General features: G+C 45.9%; 1 protein-coding gene across 1 annotated transcript in view; it reads left to right on the forward strand.

Moving 5' to 3' along the window:
• The first annotated feature begins 9,978 nt into the window (after nt 1-9,978).
• Nucleotides 9,979-26,182, forward strand: part of CUNH6orf118 (chromosome unknown C6orf118 homolog) — a 41,618-nt gene continuing 25,414 nt past the window's right edge. The window contains exons 1-4 of the mRNA XM_088024221.1: nt 9,979-10,003; nt 16,365-17,038; nt 17,881-18,003; nt 18,812-18,871. Of these exons, the coding sequence (XP_087880347.1) occupies nt 9,979-10,003; nt 16,365-17,038; nt 17,881-18,003; nt 18,812-18,871 (882 nt within the window). The remainder of the gene's footprint in view (nt 10,004-16,364; nt 17,039-17,880; nt 18,004-18,811; nt 18,872-26,182) is intronic.

The raw sequence follows: 26,182 nt of genomic DNA on the forward strand, positions 1-26,182 counted from the left end.
CAAAACCACAATGCCATACCACATTCGCACCCACAGGAATGACTAAAACAAAAAAGACAGACCATAACAAGTGCTGGTGAAGATGTGGAGAAACCGCGACCATCACGTGTTTCTTGTGGGATTGTGAGACCGTGCAGCCACTTGGGAAAAGTGTGGAAGTTCCTCCAAGTGTTAAACGTAAAGTTCGCATGTAACCCAGCATTCTCCCCTAGCTATATATCCAAGAGAAATGAAAACCTAGGTTTACAAAAAAGTTGTGCACAAATGTTCATAGCAGCAATACTCATAATATCCAGAAAGCAGACACAATCCAAGTATCCGTCACTTGATGAAGGGATACCCCAGAGTGCTCTGTCCAATATCAGTCACAAAAAGGAATGAAGCACCAAGACATCACAAGAGATGATATATTGTATGATTCCCTTAAATGAAATGTTTGGAGCCGGCAAAATCATAGAGACAGAAAAATAGGTTAGTGGTTGCCAGGGGCTGGGGGGAGATGGAGAGTCACTGCTCAGGTGTGGGGCTCTGTTGCCGAAGGACAAATTGTCCCCCAGGCAGAGAGTGGTGGTAGACGCACAACTGTGAGCGTACCGCAAACCATTCAATTGTGATTGTGCCACAAACCACTGAATATACACTTTAAAAGGGTGTTTCATGGATGTTAACTGGTTATATCTCAATAAAAGCACAATGAGTGTCATTGATTACATCGGATAGATATAATTCTCTACGTCCGTAATGAGACTCAAATTAAAAGGACTGAATTCATTAGGTGGTTTTGGAGGTGAGTACCACACCAACTCCTTTCTTGGAAGGTGACGATGAAAGGGGAAGTCCCAAGTTGATGAGGGAAAGCTCTTTTTTACAGAATGATATCTCATGGCTGTGAAAGGCATGAGGTGGACTCATGCAGGGAGTGCCCGTAGAGAGGAAGTTTCCTGGGGAACCAAGTGTCACCTCACAGCAGAGTCCCCAATCACAAAAGAAAGAACCTACCCTCATGGCAACAAGACATGTGGTAACCCCTCCTCCCACAATGAAGGGATCCAATTTCACATTCCTGATAAGTAAGGGAAGGTACAGATCGCCGTCCATGAACTGTTCTTACCGTCCACGCTAAATATAATCAAGCCTCACACCCAACCTCCACTTTATAGAGCACCCGGGCCAGTGGGCAAGTTCAACCATAGCACAAAAGGAAATAGCCAGACAAACCCCTCAGGTGGGTGGTTGACAAGACAAATGCTCTGGCCTCCAAATGTTAGTGCCCTGAAAAAAATGAAAAAGTGGGACCGTTTAGATGAAAGGAGCAGAACTCTGTGGGGCTAAGAACCACTGAACTGTACAGTCCGATGGGTGAGTTGTATGGTATGTAAATTATAAGTCGTTAAAGCTGTTTGAATAAAGAGATAACAGCTAAATGCATGGATTTTTTGTTTGAAAATAGAGCTATAGTCAATATTTTGAGGATGATTTGGGAAATTTGAATACAATAGGTAAGGACTTGATTTTAGGTGTGATAATGGCCTGTGGTTCTGGAGAAGGACTTGATTTCAGAAGTGTGCTCAAGTAGTTAGGGATAAAGACTCAGGATGTCCACTCTACTGACTCAAAAGTTTCCGCAAAAGGGTGGACAGAGCGATAGAGCAAATAAGTCCGAATGTGAAGTTTTGGATCTGGGCCGTTGGGTAGGGGGTTGGTCGTTCTACTGTTCTTGTTGGAAAGAACAGTACACGACACAGGTTTACTCTATAATACAGGAATATAACAATGTAAACGTTCACAACTCAGATCTGACTTGTAAGACCCTTCCCGCGGGCTGGGGTGAGTGGAGGCGGGGGACCTTCCTCTCATGGATCAGCAGGGACTCCTCAAGTTGGTGTGAGAATCGCCGGGTTTGCGAGCAGGGCAGACCTCTCTGCTCGGCTCCGCGCTGGTTCCGCACGATGTGCCCCACGTCCAGGGCAGCCCGGGAGCGGGCGCAGTGCGAGGCACTCTCAGGGGCCCCCTGGATATTCGGGGTCCGCGCGGATCTCCTGCTCCGCTCCGGGTGCGTCCAGAGCTGGGTGGTCAGGGAGAGCCCTGATCCCCCATCGGGTCTCAAGCTTCGAGCTTCCTCTCCTTCGGTTCTGCTTCACCCCTGCGGAGGCTCTTTTCTTCGCCCCAGCATACTTCCTCGCAAGCCACTGTTTTCCGGAACAAACGCCAAGCTCCAGAAAGCAGAGTCATTGCAAAGTCTGCCCCTGCCTCCGTCAGGACCCTCCCCAGAAGTGGGAGTGGACAAGGGAAGTCCCCCGAGGACAAAGCAAACATCACATCGCTCTACCGTACCCTGGAATCCTCCCAAAAGCAACTATGCTGGTGTCATTTAGACAAAGAGCTTTACAAAGGGAATCAAACTAATTCAGCTTGGCTTAAAGCAACAGGCCTCATCAGAGTTGTACCTTGGAAACCAGGACGAGGAAGTCCTGCCATCAGGTAAGTCTGGGGCCGCTAGAAAGAATTATTAAGATTCTCAACATCCTCCCGGAGCTGAGTGTGAACCTCCTCGGTGTGTTCTAAGGCCTCGTGCAGCCAGTGAGGGGAGGACAGCGTGCGTCTCTGCGGGCGGGGCGGCGGGGGGGGGGGCGCAGAGGGGGCCCATCGGGGTGCGGCGGGGGGGCGGCGGGCGGAGGGGCGGGGGCAGGTGTGTGCCGCGGTGGGGGGGTGTAGAGGGGGGACAGGGCGGGCCCAGTGCAGGGGGTGGGGGCAGAGGGCCCAGCTGTGGTCGGCTCTCATCCCCGGCTCCGCTGCAGGGCTCAGCGGCACGCGCCGCACGCTGGGCCTGGCTTCCCCTCCGCCTCGCTTACACACCTTTTCTTCTTACAGTGACTTAAACTCTGGCTTGATTTCTTATTGCAGTAACAGTGTTCCCCCCACCTCAGGAGAATAATCCTTTCGCTGCCACATTGCCAGGAAAATACCCCTTGGAAACACAACACGAAGAACTAACTCCCCTTCTCTTCACAGTTACACCTCCGCGGCTGCCACATCTGCCTTCGAAGGAAAGCATCTGCTCTCGGAAACGTGGAGAAAACGGCCGTACTTGTTGGGCTTGCAGAGTGGGACGGTCACACCCACAACTCTAGTGAGCCGGGGTCGCCACACCTGCCTGTTTTTGCATTCAGGGACGAATAGTCCATCATCATCATCATCAGCATCATTAATGTGAGCAACTCGTTTTCCAATTAAAATACAAGCAACGCAAAGTAAGGTTAAGAAACAGGAAGTGATCAGCAACGCCAAGTAGGTTTTATTTTATTTTTTTTAAGATTTTATTTATTTATTTGACAGAGAGAGACACAGCGAGAGCAGGAACACAAGCGGGGGGAGGGGGAGAGGGAGAAGCAGGTTCCCCGCTGAGCAGGGAGCCCGATGTGGGGCTTGATCCCAGGACCCTGGGACGATGACCTGAGCCGAAGGCAGACGCTTAACCGACTGAGGCACCCAGGCGCCCCGCCAAGTAGGTTTTAAAAGAGTGATGGAAAATCACACGTCCTCTGGCGCGCCCCTCCCCCTTCATTTGCTGTGGGGGGCTGGGCTGGTTCAGGGTTCATGCTGTGATCTCAGTGACCTTGGCCAGCCTTTGCACTTGCTCAGTGACTTACCCTGGGGAAATTAAAAGGCCTTAATACCAGGGTCTCCAGTTTCTGAAAAAAGACCCTGGAAAGGGTTTTGTGCCTTAAAGGCACAGCTTCCACATAATCCCACGTGGGAGCCCGCAGCTCACTTTTATTTGTACTTTTCCCAAGATTTGCGTTAACATCAGAATGGCTGGGAAACGTCTGGCAAACTAGATGGAGTACAAGTCTGGTTTTAGTTCTGTTTTCTGCAGGGACAGGGAATTTCCGCCCCCACCTCCCTGTGGCAGGTTGCCTGGGCCTTTTAGAGGTGTACCAGTCTAGAATCCAGTGCCCCCCCTTTTGTGGTTTTGTGGATCGTCAGCCCTCCCTAATCCCCTGGCCGGGTTCCTTCAACAAGCTCAGATCTCTCCAATCATAAAAACTCAAAACTCAACAAAGCCCAAGTCTGCGACAATCCATAGTCACCTGCTGGAGAGAGGCCTGACCTCTCCTGTCCTGTCAGAGACAAGTTTGGGGGCAGTGGTCCCTAGGCAGCTCCCGCTCCAGCTCAGGGCCTCCCCTGAACCTCCCTGGCTCTGAGCACAGCACATCAGACTGCAGCCTAAGTGTCTCGCCCTTGGTGCTTCTCAGCTGACTTTAAGATCTTAGGATCAAGAGATTGCTCTGCATTGTCTAGGTGGGCCCAGTGCAGGCCCCGGGGTCCTCGTACGTGGGAGAGGAAGGCTCAAGAGCATCTGTGGCGTGGAAAGACTGGACCAGCCGTGGCTCATCACTTGCTCTGAAGGTGGAGGAAGGGGCCAGGAGCCCCGGTATGTAGGCGCCTCTGGACCTGGGAAAAGCAAGGGAGCAGATTGTCCCCAGAGCCTCCAGAAGGAACGCAGTCCTTTGGACACCTGGATTTTACCCAGTGAGAGCTGTTTGGAACTTCTGAACTATGGAACTCTAGGATAATACATTTGTATTGTTTCAAGCTACCAAATTTGTGATTGTTACAGCAGCAACAGGAAACATGGAGAAGCCTCTCTGATCATCCACCTAAAATAGTAATCCTGCCACTGCTTTGAAAAATTATTACATCTTATTTATTTCCTACACAGTTTCATTGTGGATTTTCCCTCTCTCACTAACTAGTTTGCCACTTCGTATTTGCAAAAATCAGGGGTGTGGTAACATATTGATGCGTGCCCCACATTCGGTGGTGGGCAGGTGGGGACAGGCACCCCTGATGGGCGAGAAAGGACCCCAGGCTGGGCTTCCCTGTGGCTCACAACCTCCAGGCAGGATTCTTGAGGCCTGAAGATGGCCACACTCCTACCTCTCCCTTAAAGGACTTCTTTAAGATTTTACCACTAGAGCTTTGCTCCTCATAGTGTTGCTTCCCTCTGATCACTGTAAACACAGCCCCACCCCCCAAGATACCTGTTAGCATCATCTTTCAAACCTATGGCCCATACGTCTGAGGATCTCAAAACTAATGTTTTACTAGACAGTAGTAAATAACCTTATCTGCACAGCAGTCAGCCCCTCAAGGTCCTGGAAGCCTTGCTTCTAAATTCCTTCGAGGCTTATGCTCTCCCTAACCCCCACTAAATTATAAATATAAATAAATATATACATATATGTAAATATATAAATAAGTTTGTCTATTAAAATTTTTTTAAGATTTTTTAAAATTTATTTTATTTGAGAGAGAGAGCACACAAGCAGGGGCAGAGGCAGAGGGAGAAGCAGGTCCCCGCTGAGCAGGGAGCCCAACACGGGGCTCCATCCCAAGACCATGGGATCATGACCTGAGCTGAAGGCAGACGCTTGACTGACTGAGCCACTCAGGTGCGCCCCTCTTTTTAGATTTTTTAGTAATATATTTAAATTTATATATTTACTTACATAGTTATATAAGTATAAATTCTATAGTTTATAATTATAAACTCAAGTATACAATCAGTCACTCCTCCCAGCCCCAGTGCACCTCTACCTGCCTGTGGGTTCCGTCCCTGTGCTTTAATAAAAACATCTTTTTTGGGCGCCTGGGTGGCTCCGTTGGTTAAGCGACTGCCTTCGGCTCAGGTCATGGTCCTGGAGTCCCGGGATCGAGCCCCGCATCGGGCTCCCTGCTCGGCGGGGAGTCTGCTTCTCCCTCTGACCCTCTTCCCTCTCATGCTCTCTGTCTCTCATTCTCTCTCTCTAATAAATAAATAAAATCTTAAAAAAAAATCTTTTTTGCACCAAAAACATCTCAAGAAATCTTCCTGGACCGTCCACTGCCAGCTCCACATCACCCTCACTGTGGTAGGTACTGGGTGAATCGGCACAGCCTCTGGTCCCAAACCCTTTGACTGAGCTCACCTGGCTTCTCGGGGTTACCCGAATAGTCTCACAGCAGAGAAGACACCTGCAGGTGAGCACGGGAGTTTAATACAAAAGAGTGGAAACAGAATAAATGTCGGTCAGTTGCCTGTTGATTATACATAAGAATGAAATACAATACAGCGATTTAAAAAGTCAGGACTGGGGTGCTGGGTGGCTCAGTGGTTAAGCGTCTGCTCAGTCAAGGCTCAGGTCTTGACCCTGAGAGTCCCAGGATCGAGTCCCGCGTCGGGCTCCCTGCTCAGCAGGGAGTCTGCTTCTCCCTCTGTCCTTCATCCCGCTCTTGCACACTCTCTCTCTCTCTCTCAAAGAAATAAAAATCTAAAATAAATAAATAAAGATCTAAAAAATAAAAAAGCCATGCTCTTTAGGTACTGGTGTGGAATGATTGCCGACTTTTTTTTTTTTTTTTTTTGGAGAAAGGATCCAGGTGCAGGAACTGGTGAGTGGCGGACCCTCCTCTGCAGAAGTGAAAGCATGGGGTGGGGGGCCCTGTCTGCGGGTGGCCTGCCTCTTGGAGGCTAAGTAAGAGACCAGATGTGATTTGCTTTTGGGGAAAGAAACTAAAGGCTGGGGTGGTGGGGGGGGGAGTTTTCATTACTCATCCCTCGCTTAATGGCTTGAATTCTGGTTTTCCAGAAGTCATTACATCAAAGATATTTTCATTGTTTTTAATGAAACATCCTGACGCAAGATAGCAATTTTCACAGCTGAGAAAACATTTCAATGAAACATTGAGATGTTTTAGACAAGTAGTAAATGGCAGTTTGGAGGTAAAGAAATGCGGTTTTCTGTACCACTGAGAGGAGATGAAGGTTTATTTTACTTCCTGGAGGAGGAAGAGGAGGCTCGTGGAGGACACGGGTGGGAAGAGACGTGGGGGCCCTTCTGGGGAAGCTGCGTTCTTTCTGCACCATTTTCTTCATTCCATTTTCAACCTTCTTGGGTCTCGTAATTATTTTGTCCTCAAATGCCACTTTAAAATAAAGTTATATTGCAGAAAAACTCCTTTAGGGCAAAATGGAGGCCACACGCCAGAAGGTGGGAGATCCGCGGAGACAGCGCCCCTTGCGACAGACACGGGCGTGGCGGGGACCCCTCCTCCCGCCTCTGAGGGGGCCCGCGAAGCCGCGGTAAGTCACCCACCTGCGCAGACCCGCCACTTGCCCTCCCTGTGCGGGTCTCTGACTAGGATCTGTGGTGTCAGGTAAATGTGAGGGTGCCTTTGCCTAAGATGCAGAGTCAAAGCAAAGGTTTTGTTTTTATATGTTTTTAAGATTGGAAAAACAAGAGCTCGTTTGTTTTGAGGGAAATGTACCAACAGATGGAGAGGGAGAGAAGAGGGAGCCTGGGGCAGACGCCTCCCAGTGAGCACGGGCCTCGGAAAGTAGGAGGGCAAGGGGTCTCCCAGCGCTCTGCGCCTTCTGTGGATGGAGCCTGCTTCCACTGCACCAGGACGCAGGGAGGAGAATTTGGGGTGTCACTGCGTGTAGAACTGGAAATGCAATTCTTGGCTCTCACCGCCGCCGGCATTCTCCGTCTACAGTGCGAACCACAGAGTTATCTTTCTAAAATGGAAACTTGTGGTCTCTCTGTGTGTGTTCAGAATTCTTCACGAACCCCTTGCGGTCTGCAGGACCGACCTGACATTCCCTCCTGACTCGGCCCCGGGCACACTTGCAGCTTCCAGACTCCCCGTCACATCCCGCGTCTCCCTGTCGGGCTGGTGTAGAATTTCAGTCCACGGTCTACCTGGACTTCCTTAAACGCGTCACTCTGTGTCACTCCAGAGCTTAGAAAGCACAAAGGTGCTTAAAAAGTTGTCTTCACTTTGTCTGTTTTTACACAATTAATTCTAACAGCTGGAAAGGCGGTAACTAAATGTTTATTTTTGACCAGTTATATTGCCAATGCGTTGGTTGTTAGGAGCGCACGGGAGGCTCTCCCCTCCCGCTGCTAGCCCGTCGTGGGACCGTGAACGTGAGGTCCTCCCGGAACACCCCCCCCCCAAGCCATCCCCTCCACTGCGCCAGTTTGCACCTGTCTCCACCGGCCCTCTCCCCCGCGTGTTGCCCTAAAGTGGTTTGTCTCCTCTCCCCTGAGCATCTTTAGAACAGTGAATAAATCGTGCGCTTCTGCATTCTTAGCAAAGTTGCAGGAGCAGACAATACTTCTTGTTTTCTCTTTGAATCCTAGCAGGATGCAAGGATGTGTATGGACGAGTGAATTCGCTGGGATGAGCGCCTGAGTCCCATCCTTAAGCAGCTTTCAGCAACTCTGACGAGTGTTTTAAGGTGTGTTCCAGCGCCACCTACAGCTGAAAAACAAAATAGCATAATACGGATTCAAATACCTGCTCGCGCAATTTGCATGGTGATCAGTTCTTGGGGATTCCTACACAGAAATCTGGCCTCAAGGAAGATCTCCTGGTTTTGGCAGATCAGTTCATTTCACTGATAATAATATCTTCCTGCCTCAAACACTTTGTTGACATATTTAGCAGTCGGAGACCTGTAGTGGGTTTTAATATTTGGTGGTGATTTGACCATTGACTTCGTGATCTTCACTCTGTGAGAGACGGTTGAATTTAACTGTATATGTGTCCTATCATAGGGATGACTTGGGAGAAATACACTATTTTCCTTCTGATCTGTAATTCCATGCCGAATGAGCCAAATCCATTCTCGTGCCAATGAGCAGTGTGAGTGCCCCACTGGTCCTGGGGGCACATACTTCCATGACCGTCTCTCCCAGGGCCAGGAGCTCTGTCCTCTGAGCCCGTCTGTGGAAGGAGAGAGGAGAAAACCTCTGTCACCTGTCTGCCTGCCACCCAATCACTAAACAATTTGGAGCAGAAAGGCTCATTGTTTCATCTCTAACAGCTGGTAATACAGAAACCTGGATTGCCACCATCTGACCCTCATTTGTAATTAACAGAATGTGGGGAACACTTTTCCCGTCCTGGGCCAATGCTTAGATATCCTTATGCAATGTGGGCATTTTCATGTCAGCATTTCTAGTTATGGTCAGATGCCTAAAGACTGAATGTTGGAGAGAGAAAACTGGGAAACACTTCTGTTATTTTTTTCCAGGTCAAATCCAAATGCTCCTATTTATGGAATCACCTGAGGAATGGTAGAGTCAGGGCAGCTTCATGATTTCCAAAACGTTTGCCTTCAAAGTGTCTGACCAGCATCAGTGGAGGTGAAAAAGACTGTGTGCCCAAATTTCTCACGCACACCGTCTAGCCTTATCATCACTTCCTCCCTGAGCTGGGCAGCAGTGAGGGGCTGCCCAAAGTCACGTCTGAGAGTCGCAGCCGCCATGCCAGGACACTCGAATCCTCCCTGGCTGGAAGAAATTTAAATAGAACTACAGTTTTCAAAGATAGGAAACGTAGAGATTTTTAGCTTTTCTTCCCTTCCCTTAGCTTTTCTTCTTTCCTTAGCATAGCCTGAGGAAAGCGCACAGACTGCAAAGAGATGTGCATTTACATTCTTATACTTTGCTAACTAACTGATCTTGGCCAAGTTATTTTACCTCACGTGATCTCACCTCCCTACTAGGAAAATAACTAAATGATAATTTAGTGACTGACACCTACGATGTGCTAGAACGCCAGGTACAGTTGCATGAGGTGTGCATCGTGCAACCTGAATGTCTGTATAAAGATGCCCAAAGACCAGTTGCCTTTTTTGTTCCCCAGGCTTTGGTAAAGTATTAGTGTACAAGGGTATTTTGATGTTTCTCAAATGACAGAAAGTGTTTTAATTTAAAAAGTAAAATAAGCCAGGAAACCTGGTACTCCCTGCTCAGGAAGGCGTGCCGGGGAGGGCGGGGCGGAGGGCAGGGCTGGGTGGGGGTTGCCCAGCAGCAGAGGAACCCCCCCACCCCCACCCCCACCCCCAGCAGGGGAGGGCCTTCGAATGTTTGTCGGTCTCCGCGGTAACTTGCGGCCTCAGTCCGGAGCCGCGGTGCCCGAGCGATGGCCGGGGGTTCAGAGCCCGAGTGTAAGTGTGCGCTGAGCGCTCTGTGTTTGCCGTCTGAGGTTTGTTGGATGTGCGATTGCCCAGAACCCCACCGGCTCCGAACCCGGAGGGAAAATGAAAACCTTTCTGGTGGCTGCACCTCAGCCCCGGGTCACCAGAGTGTAGGGCTGCGTCTGGGGACGCCGTGCCTCCTCGGAAAGCCTACTAGTCACACTCAAAGGAACCAGGGCGTGCGCGCGTACGTGTGTGTCCTCTGGGAGGAGGAGGGATGACGGCGGAGATTTCTAGACGCTGTTCGGAGTGTGCTTTCTAAAGAGCCACCCACTGGAGGGCACGCTCCCTGGCACGCCGCCACCAACCACAGGACAGCCGTCGCGTTTCTTTAGCTTCCGGTCCCCGAAGGCGAGGGTTACTCTTGTGATTTTAGGACCCGGAGGCGGGGGGACGTCACCCGGCTCTTTTGACTCCGAAGGCAACGCTTTCCCACCACACCGTGGCCTGCAGAGGAATTTTGAGTTGAGAGAAAGCTTACTGGATGGAGCAATACAGTCTGAACTGTAACATATTTTGAAAGAAATTCCATTACCTGCAAGTGCATGGCGCACTCTCCGGCGCGCGTGGCTTAGTGGGCAGGTGAGAGCCCGGCCGGCAGGCAGCCCAGACTGACCGCTGAGCCCTGACTTAAACCACCTGTGGCTCAGCCCCCCCCCCACCCCCGTGAAGTGAGGGTGCTGAGGGCACTCCTCTCCCATGAGTTCTCGACAATATGGTTTCTGTTCCTCCTGCAATCACTCCACTTGCTGTGTGCACGAAACCCCCCCCCCCTTTTTTTTATAAAGCCTCTAAATGCTCACGTCTGTCTGGTCTCTGGGCACGTGGTCTAATTGATTTTCCAATCGCGCTGTTTTAGCGCTTTCAGAGTTCCTCTCGGCTTCCGGCTGGCTTCCCCTGCACAGAGAAGTCTTTCTCGGGCCGTGCATGATTCCTCAGTTTTGCGCAGAACAGTTGTTTCTCTCTGTGCCGAGTGGTGTTTGGGTAGCGGGAGGTGGAGCTGGTGGGTGCCCACAGACGCGGCCCTGTGTACACAGAACAGCTGAGCCCATTTTTGCCTCGCAACATCTGTGTTCATGGTACTCAACTTTCAAGAACTGACCCGTAAGATTTAAATTGCGAGGTGACTGCGTGCCCTCGGCAAAGCTTGCAAACATGGTGGCTGGACGCAGAGAAGGCTCTCGTCTTATTTTGGTAATTCTTAATAAGTACATATTCTATAAAAAATAGGAGGAAAAATTAGTCGCCGAGTAAATCCCTTACAAGTAAATCGGGTGCAGTGCAAAGGTAAGCACCCAACAGCGGTGGGGCCCAGGCATCCGCAGCCCAGCTATGCAGCGGGGCCGCGGGAATATTTTACGGTCTTCTAGCCTTTGGAGGTTAGTTTTTCTTTAATATGGACGGAAAGAAACTGGAGGCTCTCCTCTGTAATGTTGGGCCCTACGACTGCATTCTTCCATTTGGGATCCCTGGGCGGGGCAGTGGTGTGCTGTGGGTGGACACCCCCCCTCCCCTGGGCTGGCTCTCCCTGAATTGTCAAGACTACTTAGTGATTTTCCTGCCTCTTCTGCTGGCCACTAGCCCTCCCCGCACTGTCATCACGCTCCGGCCGTTCCAGTCCTGGGAACCACACGCTGTGTTTGTTTACTTCTGCTGCTATAACAGATGACCACAGATTTAGTGACTTAAAGCAAACCAAACTTACCATCACTGTTCTGGAGGGCAGGAGTCTGGGTTTGCTCTGCTGGGCCCTGCTAGGGTCTCCCTGGGCTGAAATCAGGGTGCCGGCTGGCTACCTTCCTTTCTCAAGGCTCTGGGGCACAATTTCCTCCAGGATCACTCAGGCAGTTGGCAGGACCCACTTCCTTGCGGCTGTAGGACTGAGCTCCTGTCCTTCCTGGCTGTCAGCTCCTGGACGCCTCTCTCTAGTGCCTGTGCGTGGGCCCTCCATCCCAGAGCCCCAACAGCCATGGAATCCTCCTCTCCCCCCAAATCTCTCTGACTCCCCTTCTGCCACTTCTCCCTTCTGAGCCCAGCCAGAGAAGGTTCTCTGCTGTGAGGGACCCATGGGATCAGATTGGGCCCACCCAGGTAATTCTGGATAATCTCTTTATTCTAAGGTCGTAACTTTAATGAAATCTGCAAAGTCCCTTTGCCAAGAGCATAGAATTAGGCGGACCCATTAATCTGCTTTTCATGTCCAACCAGTTTAAGATAATTAACGTAAGGTGTGGTTTTCCCTTCCTCACTCCAGCACGTAGATGTGTGCTTCTCCCACGGCTCCTACCTTCTCCCTGTCCCATAGCGCATTCCGTACTGGACTTTCAGATTGCTGCTGGGGAATCCAAGGGAGACAGCAGTGTAGTACAGAGTAGAATTTTACCTTATTATTTAAAATTCTAAAAATATGACTTCTTTTCCACATTTATTCATGAAACAAAACAGTTACCCTTGGTCTTTTTCTGAAGATGCCGATGTTCATAAAACAGTTTCTTCCCTTGAGGAAAGGGAGCAATCAAAGGAGAAGAGCATTACAGTTGGTGGCCAGTACAAAACCATCTGCAGAATTCAGGGAAGAGAGCTTAAAATCTTGAGAAGAGTTTTAAACATCCTACAGGTGATTAACATGGGGGAGGACCAAACAGCCACGGGGAGAGGATCTGCACAGAGGGGCCCCACATGGATTCTTTTAGGAGTTCAAGCACCCAGCCTGGCCTGCCGTGTTCCCCAAGGCTCCGGGTCTCTCCTTTGGTCGTACCTGCCCCACAGGGCAAGGAGTCTGTGGGGATTGGCCTGCTCTTTTCCCTGAATTTTTGCCTCTAACACATACCACAAGGATGTTTGCCGACTTAAGTCCGGAGGTGAGGGAGACAGCACAAGAAGATGTGCATGGGATCCCAAGGTTCCCTGACATCACATAACACAGCGAAGGGACTTGTAATAATTTTGACATTAAAGACCTACTGCCTCTGTCTTGGAAAAGATGAACCACCAAAAACAACATCCTGTATTTAAAAATGTCAAGTGCTGATGTCTGAAATATTTATTAATTTAAACCTAGTCCAAAAAACCTATTACTATGTCTTATCAATATCTATTCAACATTGGTTTGGTTTTACTTAAGTTTGTTTCCCAATTACTTGGTAAAGAATGACATTTTCCAATGAATTATTTCAACCTTTTCTGTTCTCTTTCTGTCAGTTTGAGATGGCAGAATATGCAAATGACAAACAATGTTTTCAGGTAGAAAAGAAATTAATATATTTATTGCCAGTATGGGATCCCTGGTACATATTGTAAGAACTTGGCAGAGAGAAATGGAATCCAGATTCTCTAAATCTAGTGAAGCAAGTCTTGTTGCGATCTAAAGAAAAATATTCTAAGTAGGAAAATGATTTTGCTAGTTTTCTGGTGGTTTCAAATCCTTTTCGGAAATAAAAGAAACACAACTGAGCTGCCTCCTTCTCCCACTTTCCAAAGAGAATTGGAATAATGCATGTGATGGTGGATTTTAGGTGTCACCTTAGCTAGGCCACAGTGCCCAGATATTTGGTCAAATTTCATTCTGGATATTTCTGTTGAGGATGTTTGTTGGATGAAATTAACATTTCTATCAGTAGACTTTGAGTAAAGCAGATTGCTCTCTGAAATGTGGGTGGGCCTCATCTAATCTGTTGAAGGCCTTATGGAATAAAGACTGACCTCCCCAGAGCAAGAGGGAATTCTCTAGCAGAAAGCCTTGGGCATGAAGTGGGTGTCCAGCATGTTGACCATCATGCAAATTTTGGACTTGCCAGAGGGCATAACCATGTGAGCCAGTTCCTTATAACAAATCTCTTTACATATTCTCTCTCTCTCTACCATATTGGTTCTGTCCTCTGGAGAAGCCCAACAAATACAATGTGTGTTTAATGTCTGTAAGTGTTTATGCCTTTGATGAATTATAATGATTAACTCTCTTGAAAGATGGTTCTATTAATATTTTAACATTTTATAAGTGGTTTCTTTAAAGTAATAAGCTGATCGATAGGGAGAAATTCTCAAGAATCCCACTGCTGGAAGTATTTGCTCTAATATCTGACCACACAGATGGGAAAAGTTGACTTGTCTCTTCATCGGACAAGGCAAGGGGAGACTGTGCTCTGGGTTTGGCAACATCCCTGAGATGGGGAGAACTCTGGGATGGCTCAAGTTTCCCTGACCTCTGGTGTGTACTTGGCATAGTCCTCAAGACTTTGAACATGAGGAGAGAGTGCTCTGTGATTGTGCTATGTCCCATAGCACTAGTGACCTCAAGACAGGTAGTGTGTTGGGTGGGCCTGACCTAATCACATGAAGCTGGTCATAGAGGAGGGTCAGAGGGTAGGGGCGTGAGAAGTATGTGAAGGGGACTCAGGGATGTGGGGATGCATGTGTTCAGGGATGAGGGTAGTCACTGGGAGCTTAGAGTGACCCCCACCAACAGCCAACCAGCAAGTGGGGACCTCGGTCCTACAAGCACAAGGAGTTGGATTCTGTCAACAACAGGAATAAGCCTGGAAGCAGGTTTTCTCCCAAAGCTCCCAAAACCTCAACCACGCCCACATTTTGGTATCTGTGTTGTAATATCCTGAGCGGAGAACCTAACTCCTTCATGCTGCTGTTCGGACCCATAGAACCGTGATCTAATACATGGGTTTGAAGCTACTTAGTTTATGATAATTTGTTACACAGTGATAGAAGTGATTCCACTTCTTCAGATTCTCTGGGCCTTTCTTTTCTTAGGCGAAAACAGAGGAAATCATGTGTCCTGATTTATTGTCATTACATGCATTGGGCAGGGAAAAGGGTTTGGATGTGGCATGGGTCCGAGAAAGCCCTCCCCTGCATTGCTCAGGTGCTAGTGGAATGAGAGAGATGATCCAGCAGTTTGGGTAAAAATGTTGTATTCAGGAATCAGTTCTGCCACTTGTTAGGTGTCTGGACCGGGGTGGGTCCCAGAACTCCTTCTCAGCTTCCCTTTTACAAAATAGGGACAAAACCAGTTATAGACGGAATCCTTGTGAGGACCAGCGGGTGTGACAGGGTTATGGGCCTGGGCAATGCCCAGTCTGTGCGAGTTCAGAACGGGCCCTTGAGGGCTCCGACGGGCCTGCTTTACCACCGTGCTGCCAGTATCCATCCTGGCTCGGGTGACATGGTGGGACGGAAATCTGCTTATTCTTTCCTCCAGGGTTCTCTGGGAAGGTGAAGCCGGGGGCTAGCTGCTCTGTGGCCCTCACAGTGCATGGCCAAAAAGAAATCTCCTTGCCTCATGTTGAAGTCTGGGCCAACTCATGTTCTACCAGAAGCAATTCATGAGGTGTTCCCCGTCCTAGAGTGTCCTTTCTTCAAAGCAGATACCATTTATGGAGTATCAGTTCCAGGCCACGGGCTCCTCTGCCAAATGCAGTTCCATTTAGCTGTCAATCAATCCTTTTGAGTAGGATGATGATCCTGATCTTGCAGAGGAAGAAACTGTGATTCAGAGAGATTATGTAAGCTCTATGAGATCACATGGTTAGGAAACTGACTCAGAAAGCCATGTTTTTACAGTTTTATGTCCTGGACCATGTGCCCCAGTGGAGCCCTACCACTGGGACATGTGAGAAGCAGGGACCTTTGTGGAAGGAGCTGGGGTCCCCATCAACTTACCCACAGGTTTTACTCTGTGGCTCCTTACCTTCCTACAAGTGGGGGTTGGAGGAGAAGGGGTGACTGGCTCCGCAGTCACTGAGGGGTTCGATCAGGGACTCTGAGACCTTTCAATATTAAGAGAGAAAGGAAAACATTTCCTAGGGGTGAATGTCTCTAAGTGCCATCATTATGAATCGTAATTACACTGTTAAAACTTTCCTTCCAGAACTCTTGCTAATATGGTAAGAAACCATCAAAAGTCCCTCCCCGCTTCTTCCTGGCTTTGAGGGGCCCGGGAGGGACTCCTTCCCTCCCTCCCTCCCTCTCGCCCTCTCTCTCTCCCTCCCTCCCTTCCTTCCTGATTTTATTTTTAAGTAATCTTCACACCCAACATGGGGTTCAAACCTACAACCCCAAGATCAAGAGTTGCATGCTCTATGGACTGAGCAGGCCAGGCGTCCCTGCAGGGCCCTGGGCTTTCTGATCAGAACTGCACATCGTGTGTATCTAGCAGCCCTCTGTTTGCAGCCAGGCCTGGCCTGTGTGCTGTTTTCTGTCTGTGTCTGTCAGCTCCTCCTCTGGGAATGAGATCTGCCAGCTTAGCAAATGCACACAGCTGTCTTACTGTCTTATTATGGAACTAATATTTAATAATCTTATTATCTTTTCTGACCAGTTTACCTGAGGTGGAAGCACTGTGAGGTGCAAGGTGATAGGACTTTATGCAATCTAACGAAACTACTGAACAAACTTCAGAAAGACCACAGAAATGACATCTATCTCTACACCTCTGGGCACTTGAATTCCAATAAGCTCTACAGGCCACCTGAGACAATCCTATATCACTGGCCCAATGCCAATAGACCAAAAGGGGAAAAAATCTTCAAAATAGAAAAGCCATCTGATAAGAAGATTGCAAAGATGAAAGATGCTTTGGCTTATTTTACCATCAATACAGCTCTGAGTCCAAAAGATGCCCAGACCACACCACTATTCAGGTATTTGGACCCTCTGGAGCATATTTCCCACACTTCAGAAGAGGACTTCTTTCCAAGGAAGGCTCCAGGAAGAGAGGCTTCTCCAGAACTGCGGAGGAGAGAAGAGCTGAGACTGCCAGAGATGAAGGTTCTCAAGTACAGACCAGTGGAGTCCAGCCGTCAGTGTGCGATGTCTCCCCGACCCAAGGATGAGTACCGGTACATCAGCTCCTACTTAGCTGGCATAACGAAGGCAGACAAGTATAAGAAGTTCTTGTGTTTCCAAAAAGAAGTTCTTGCAAAGCAGGATCTCATGAAGCATGATTTCACTGGGAGCAAGGCAGCAATATGCCATGAAAAGAAGTTGAAACAGGTAAGGAGGGTGATTTTGCAGTGCTGTGGGGAAACTGCTGTAGTCCCAGGTGTCTAAATGTTGTGGGTGGAGACCCGCATTCAGGCACCTCCTTTACATTTCCAGCTAGAAAGTGTACCTACCAGTTGTGACATGATGTAGATGATAATAGGGAGAAGTAAAGGAAGGCTAAGTCTGGAAACAGGTCAGTTGGAGGTGGCTTCATAGGCAGAGCATCCAATGCTGCCTGGCAGCTGTGGTACGTACAATGTTCATGGATAGCAGACACATCTGATGAAAGGTTTGCCTAACTCACCATGGAAGCATGTGAGGGGAGAGTGAGGCAGGAGTAGATGGTTAAGTAACATAGGTACAGTCTGCTTGGAGTCACCCATGTCTGTGGAAGATGGTTAGCATGATTGGAGGAGCTTTGGTGAACTCCCAGGGGCTGTGAGTCATGCACAGTGACCGCAGATGTGATGCAAGGGTGAGAATGCCGGAATGGAAGAAATAGCAGCATACCTGAGAAATAACCAAACCTGATGAGGCTTTTGGCTGAGAGGGCTAATGGAAAGAGGAAGACCCTGGGGACATTGTGGACAAGTACAGGGTGTCATGGAGTGCATAAAGAAAACATAGACCAACGCCTTTGAAAACAGTGCAATCAGACCTTCTCAGCACCGCTCAGAGGGAATGAGATGCACCTTGGTTTGCTGCCTGGCTCTGTCCAGGCCCAATTCTGGAGTGGTGGGGGCTGGACCCTCTGATAGAAGGCCCGTGGAAATTCTTATTCCTCTACCGAGAAGCTATTTGGAAAAGAAAATGAAGACATCCTAAAATGGCTGGTTCTCTTTATCTACCAGGAGCTCCAGAAAGTGTGCGTGTGCGACCCTCAGCAGTTCAACAGACTGCACGTCTTCAGAGAAGTCTTTGAAGATATTTGTAATAGTTCTTTGATATTTGGTGATATCTTGAAAGAAGTTAAGGTAATAAAAAATGTTTATTTCCCACATAACCACTGAGAGCCACACATGATGTTCTGCACACAGGATTGCATTTCTCACAGAAATTCTGCCAAGTATCATGGCCTCCATTCTACAGATGATGAAAATCACTCGCAGACTCAAAGTAACGTGCATATAGCCACATAAATCACAAGTGGGCCCATGTGAATAAACAACCAGCTAGCTCGCTCCTTAAGCCCATTTTTCCCCCCACTAAAGTTTCCCAACTATTTATAGGCTTTTCTAAATTGTACATATGTAACATATAAACTTTTATAATTATGCATAATTATTTCATATACATTCTTATGGAATTATAAGTTTGCTGTGATGTCATGATGAAAGTGGCCTTCATATCAAAGCTGAGTTGAAATGGGGTTGCTTCCATATCTTTCTATTGCCTAAGGCCTAAATAAGAGCAGCCATACAGTGGCCTGTTCTCCAGAGAACATCCCCAAACCTAGGGAGCTCGTCCCTGGCAGGTGAGCAGGACCCACAGAGCATCTGTATGGCAGGAGATCATGTGTTGTATGTGTGTCGAGGTATTTTAGGATGCTATTCTGAGGCGATCAACAGATAACCCTCAAATGTGCTTCAAAGTTGGTGAGATTTTATACACTTTATTGTGTATATTATTGGTTTTCTACTGAAGGAACATTTTATAATTTTTGAAATGATCTAAACCGACATCCTTAACTTCCATATTATTTATCCCTGCAAAGAAACTTACCTTGTGGTGATATAACACATTTTCAGTGGATTTTTTTTTTTTTTTTTTTTTTTTGTACAGGATGAATATGAACTCTACATGGCAATACTTCTGCAGTCCCCCTCCCCATCGCAGTGTAAGGTAACAGCTGATCCTCCAGGTGTCTAAATAAAGCCTATTTCTTCATTGCTTCACATTTCATGAGTAGGAGAAAGCATTCTGAATCCAAGAAGCCCTATTTGTGCCTCTACAGCTGAAGGACACCATGGGTAAAGAATTTACCTCCTGCCCACAGAGTGAGCGCTGGAGTGAGGGGGGGGCATACACATTTCCTGTGTTTTGCCAGTGTCTCTGGCCACCCACTGTCAGTGATCTCTCTGGCTCATTCCTCTGTAACCCAGTCCTCACCTGACTGTTTTCCTTAGCATTGGTCTTCTCTTTTCTCCCTCTCACCCTGGTTATGAGATACATTTGCATACCCCTACATCGATGACCCCTAGCTCTGTATATGTCACCCAGATATTTCCTGGGAGTTCCAGATTATACCTGTTTCCGACTTCTTGCTGGACATTGACACTTAGGTGTCCAAAGCAGGCAGATTACAGACCTAAAAATAGGGAGATTATCCAGAATTACCTGGGTGGGCCCAATCTGATCCCATGGGTCCCTCACAGCAGAGAACCTTCTCTGGCTGGGCTCAGAAGGGAGAAGTGGCAGAAGGGGAGTCAGAGATTCGGGGGGAGAGGAGGATTCCATGGCTGTTGGGGGCTTTGGGAATGGAGGGCCCATGCACAGGCACTAGAGAGAGGCATCCAGGAGCTGACAGCCAGCAAGGACAGGAGCTCAGTCCTACAGCCGCAAGGAAGTGGGTCCTGCCAACTGCCTGAGTGGTCCTGGAGGAAATTGTGCCCCAGAGCCTTGAGAAAGGAAGGTAGCCAGCCGGCACCCTGATTTCAGCCCAGGGAGACCCTAGCAGGGCCCAGCAGAGCAAACCCAGACTCCTGCCCTCCAGAATGGCGATGACAAGTTTGTGTTAAGCCACAAAATTTGTGGTAATTTGTTATGACAGTATAAAACTCAGAAAATACCCCATAAATATCTCAAAATAGAGTTTCCAACACTGTTTTTAAGCTGTCCTTCATTGAACTTACCTACTGTAGGGTGTGTGTGTGATGCTCATCTCTTTGGTGCCTCCCAGTGGCCTGGATTCCCCATCTTCCCTGCATTTTCCCCATGAGTCCGCTGGGCTTGGCTGAATAGTGTCCTCCAAAACATTACGTCCACTTGGAAGCTGTGAGTGTGACCTTACTGGGAAACAGGGTCTGTGCAAATAAAATCAAGTGAGGATGAGGTCGTTGGGGTGACTAGTGTAGTTCTGGTAGTTCTATTTTTTAACTTTTTGAGGAACATCTGCACTGATTTCCAGAGTGGCTACACCAGTCGGCATTCCCACCAACAGTGTAACAGCGTTCCCTTTTCTCCACAACCTCACCAATATCTCGTTTCTTGTGTTGTTGATTTTAGCCGTTCTGATAGGTGTGAGGTGGTATCTGCATTGTAGTTTTGATTTTGCATTTCCCTGATGGTGAGTAGTGTTGAGCAACTTTTCATGTCTGCTGGCCATCTGGATGTCTTCTTTGGAGAAATGTCAATCATTTCTTCTGCCCATTTTTAGAAAAGATTTATTTATTAATTTTAAAGAGAGAGTGCATGAGCAGGAGGGGGAGAGAGAGAGAGAGAATCTGAAAGAGTCTCCATGCTGAGCGTGAAGCCAGATGTGGGCCTCCATCCCATGACCCTGAGATCACGACCCGAGCTGAAACCAAGAGTCAGATGCCTAAGTGACTGCCCTACCCAGGCACTCCCCTTCTGCCCATTTTTAATTGGATTATTTTGCTTTTTTGAGTATTGAGTTGTCAGTTCTTTATATATTTTGGGTACTAACCCCTTGTTGGATATGTCATTTGCAAATATCTTCTCCCATTCCGTAGGTTGTCTGTATTTTTGGTGATTGTTTCCTTCACTGTACAGAGGCTTTATTTTGATATAGTGCCAATATTTTATTTTTGCTTCTATTTCCCTTGCCTCAGGAAACATATCTAGAAAAATGTTGCTAGGGCCGATGTCAGAGACCTTACTGCCTGTGCTCTGTTCTAGGACTTTTATGACTTCAGGTCTCACATTTAGGTCTTTAACCCATTTTGAATTTATTCTTGTATATGGTATAAGAAAGTGGTCCAGTTTCCTTTTTTCCAGTGTGGCTGTCCAGTCTTCCCGACACCATTCGTTGAAGAGACTATCCTTTTCCCATTGGACATTCTTTCCTGCTTTGTCAGAGATTAATTGACCATATAATTGTGGGTTTGTTTCTGGGCTTTCTATTTTGTTCCATTGATCTGTGTGTCTATTTTTGTGCCGGTACCAGACTGTTTAGATTACTACAGCTCTGTAATATAACTCGAAGTCTGGAATTGTGATACTTCCAGCTTTGCTTTTCTTTTTCAAGATTGACTTGGCAATTTGGGTTTTTTGTAGTTCCATATAAATTTTAGGATTTAAAAAATTCTAGTTCTGTGGAAAATGCTATTAGTATTTTGGTAGGGATTGCATTAAATCTGTAGATTGCTTTGGGTAGTATAGACGTTTTAACAATATTTTTTTTTCCAATCCATGAGCATGGAATGCCTTTCCATTTCTTTGTGTCCTCTTCAATTTCTTTCATTACTATTTTAGTTTTCAGAGTACAGGTCTTTTACCTCTTTGGTTAGGTTTATTCTAGGTGTCTTATTATTTTTGGTGCAGTTGTAAATGGGATTATCTTCTTAATTTCTTTTTCTGCTACTTCATTATTAGTATATAGAAATGCAACAGATTTCTGCACATTGATTTTGTATCTTGCAACTTTATTGAATTCCTTTATCTGTTCTAGTAGTTTTTTGGTGATCTTTAGGGTTTTCTATATAGAGTACCATGGCATCTACAAATAGTGAGAGTTTTACATCTGCAGTTTGGATGCCTTTTATCTTTTTGTTGTCTCATTGCTGTGGCTAGGAATTCTAGTACTATTTTGAATAAAAGTGGTGAGAGTGGACATCCTTGTCTTGTTCCTGACATTAGAGGGGAAGCCCTCAGTTTTTCCCCATTGAGTATGATGTTCAGTATATATTGTTTTATATGTGGCCTTTATTATGTTGAGGTATGTTCCCTATAAACCTACTTGAGGGCTTTTATCATGAATGAATGTTATACTTTGTCAAATGCTTTTTCTGCATCTATTGAAATAATCTTATAGTTTTTATCCTTTCTTTTATTGATGTGATGTATCACACTGATTGATTTGCAAATATTGAACCACTCTTGCATGCTGGGAATAAATCCCTCTTGATTGTGGTGAATGATTTTTTAAATGTATTGTTGGATTTGGTTTGTTAGCATTTTGTTGAGGATTTTTTTTAAAGGTTTTATTTATTTATTTGACAGAGAGAGACATAGTGAGAGAGGGAACACAAGCAGGGGGAGTGGGAGAGGGAGAAGCAGGCTTTCTGTGGAGAAGGGAGCCCGATGCGGGGCTCGATCCCAGGACCCTGGGATCATGACCTGAGCCGAAGGCAGACGCTTAACGACTGAGCCACCCAGGTGCCCCAAGGATTTTTTTTTTAAGATTTTATTTATTTATTTTTCAAAGAGAAGAGGAGAGAATGAATGGCAGTGGGGGAGGAGCAGAGGCAGAAGCAGGCTCCCCGCTGAGCAGGGAGTCCCATGTGGGACTTGATCCCAGGACCCTGGGATCATGACCTGAGCTGAAGGCAGATGCTTAACCAACTGAGTCACCCAGGCGTCCCGGCTGAGTATTTTTTTTTTTTTAAGATTTTATTTATTTGAGAGAGAGAGAGAGAGCATGAGCAAGCACGGGCAAGGTGAGGGGCAGAGGGAGAAGCAGACTCCCTGCTGAGCAGGGAGCCTGACGCAGGGATCGATCCTGGGACTCTGGGATCACGACCCAAGCTGAAGGCAGACGCTTAACCAACTAAGCCACCCAGGCATCATGTTGAGTATTTTTACATCTATGTTCATCAAAGATACTGGCCTATAGTTCTTTTTTGTTTGTTTGTTTGGTGATGTCTTTATCTGCTTTCGGTATCAGGGTAATGCTGGCCTCATACAGTGAATTTGGAAGTTTTCCCTCCTCTTCCATTTTTTGGAATAGTTTGAGAAAATAGTATTAACTCTTCTTTAAAATTTTGGTAGAATTCAGCTGTGAAGCCAAACGATCATGGACTTTTGTTTGTTGAGAGGTTTTTGATTACTGATTCAATCTCCTTTCTGGTATTTAGTCTATTCAAATTTTCTATTTCTTCCTGCTTTAGTTTTGGTAGGTTATATGTTTGTAGGAATTTATCCATTTCTTTTAGTGTGTCTAATTTTTTGGCATATAGTTTTTCATAATCTCTTATAATTGTATTTCTGTGATGTGGGTGGTTCTTCCTCCTCTTTCATTTGTAAATTTATTTATTTATTTATTTATTTATTTATTTATTTATTTATTTATTTATTACAGGTTTATTTATTTGTTTTGAGAGAGGAAGAGAGAGAATCTCAAACACACTCCCCACTGAGCACAGAGCCTGATGTGGGGCTCAATTCTACGACCCTGAGATCATGACCTGAGCCAAAATCAAGGGTTGGAGGCTTAAAGAAAAACAACAAAACAAAGAAGAAAAAGAGGGCACCTGGGTGACTCAGTCGGTTGAGTGTCTGCCTTTGGCTCAGGTCATAATTCCAGGGTCCTGGGATTGAATCCCACATCGGGCTCCCTGCTCTTTGGGGAGTCTGCTTCTCACTCTTCCCCTCCCCCCACTTGTTCCCTTAATCGCTCTCTTGCTCTCTCACTCTTTCTCAAATAAATGGGTAAAATCTTAAAAAAAAAAAATTTGGTGGCTTAACCAGCTGAGCCACCCAGGCATCCTCTGTAATTTTATTTTATCAATTTTTGTTATGCTTTTTTTCAAAGAACCAGCTCCTGATTTCATTTATTTGTTCTACTTTTTTTTTAGTTTCTATAGCATTTATTTCTGCTCTGATCTTTATTATTTCCTTCCTTCTGCTGGTTTTTCGTTTTGTTTGTTGTTATTTTTTCTAGCTCCTTTAGGTATAAGGTTAGGTTGTTTATTTGAGATTTCTTTTTGCCTTTTGAGGTGTGCCTGTATTGCTATAAACTTCCCTCTTAGAATAGCTTTTGCTACATCTCAGAGGTTTTGGACCGTGAGTTTTCATTTTCATTTGTGCCCATGTACTTTTGGATTTCTTCCTTGATTTTGTGGTTAACCTATTCATTATTTAGTAGCATGTTATTTAACCTCCATGTATTTGTGGTCTTTCTGGATTTTTTCTTGTAGTTGATTTCTAGTTTCATAGCATTGTGGTCGGAAAAGCTGCATAGTATGACTTTGATCTCTTTGAATTGTTGATACTTGTTTTGTGGCCCAATATGTGATCTATTCTGGAGAATGTACACCTGAGAAGAATGTGTATTCTGATATTTTAGGATAGAATGTTGTAAATGTATCTGTTAAATCCACCTGGACCAATGTCTCATTCAATGCCATTGTTTCCTTGTTGATTGTCTGATTGGATGATCTGTCCATTGATGTAAGCGGGGTGTTAAAGTCCCCTACTGTTATTATATTGCTATCAATTAGTTCCTTTATGTTTGTTATTAACTGTTTTATCTATTTGCATGCTCCCATGGGTGCATAAATATTTAAAATTGTTATATCTCCTTATTGGATTGTCCCCTTTGTTACTATATATTATCCTTCTTTGTCTCTTGTTCCAGTCTTTGTTTTAAAATCTATTTATTCTGATGTAGTATTGCTATTTCAGCTTTATTTTGACACTCATTTGCATGATAAATGTTCCTCCATCCCCTCACTTTCAATCTGCAGGTGTCTTTAGGTCTGTAATGAGTCTCCTATAGGCAGCATATAGATGGGTCTTGTTTTTTATCCATTCTGTCATCCTATGTCTTTTGATTGGAGCATTTGGTCCACTTACATTCAAAGTAATTATTGATAGATAGGTATTTATTGCCATTTTGTTACTTATTTTGTCTTTGTTTCTGAAGTTGTTTTCTGATCCTTTCTTCTTTCATGGTTTGTTGGTTTTCTTAGTGATATATTTGGGTTTTGTTGTTCTTTGTATATCTATTACTGATTTTCAATTTGTGTTACCATTAGGTTTGTATATAACATCTACATATAGCAGTCTATATTAAGTTGATGATCGTTTAAGTTTGAACACGTTCTTTAGTCTTCTCCTCCCCACATTTTAGGTATATGGTGTCATAATTCACATCCTTTTATTTTGTGAATTCCTTGACTGACTTTTTACAGAAATATTAATTTTTACTGCTTTTGTGTTTCCTACCTTCATACTGTCACTTTGGTCTTTTCTTTCCACTCAAAGTGTCCCCTTTAATATGTCTTCTAGGGCTGGTTTAGTGGTCATGAACTCCTTTAGTTTTTGTTTGTCTGGGAAACTCTTTATCTCTCCTTCTATTCTGAATAATAGCCTTGATGGATAGAGTATTCTTGGCTACACATTTTCCCCATTCAGCACTTTGAATATTTCATGCCACCCCTTTCTGGTGCAAAATTTCTACTGAAACATCCGCTGATAGCCTTATGGGGCTCCCCCTATATGTAACTGTCTACTTTGGTCTTGCTGCTTTAAATTTTTTTTCTTTATCACTACATTTTGCCCATTTTAATTACAATATATCTTGGTTTGGATCTGCTTTTTTTTGTTGTTGTTGTTGGAGTTTCTCTGTGCCTACTGGATCTGGATATCTGTTTCCTTCCCCAGATTAGGGAACTTTTCAGCTATTATTTCTTCAAATAAATTTTCTACCCCATTTTCTCTCTCTTTCTTCTGGGATCCCTACAATATGAATGTTATTATGTTTGATGGAGTCACTGAGTTCCCAAGTGTTTTCTTGTTTTGCATAATTCCTTTTACTCTCTTTTGTTCAGCTTGATTACTTTCTTTCCATCACTCTGTCTTCTAGGTCAGTAATTCATTCCTCTGCTGCTTCTAGCCTGCTGCTCATTCCATTGAGTGTGTTTCTCATTTCGTTCATTAAACCCTTTATCTCTGCTATGTCATTCCTTATCTCTGTGTTAAGGGTTTCACTTATGTCTTCTACTCTTTTCTTAAGTCCAGTGAGTATCTTTATGATCATTACTTTAAATACTCCATCAGGCATGTTACTTTATCTGTTTCACTTAGATCTCTGGCTTTGGCCTTGTCTGGTTCTTTCAATTTGGGACAAATTCATCTGTCTTCTCATTTTGTCTAAGTCGCTGTGCCTGTTTATGTGTGTTAAGAAGGTCAGCTATGTCTCCTGTTCTTGAGGTTAATGGCCTTATGAAGAAGAGGTCCTGCAGTGCCTTG

The sequence above is a fragment of the Eumetopias jubatus genome, unplaced genomic scaffold, assembly GCF_037043125.1.
Source record: "Eumetopias jubatus isolate StellerSeaLion01/CBP00866 unplaced genomic scaffold, mEumJub1_p1.0 scaffold_6, whole genome shotgun sequence".
Lineage (NCBI taxonomy): Eukaryota > Metazoa > Chordata > Mammalia > Carnivora > Otariidae > Eumetopias > Eumetopias jubatus.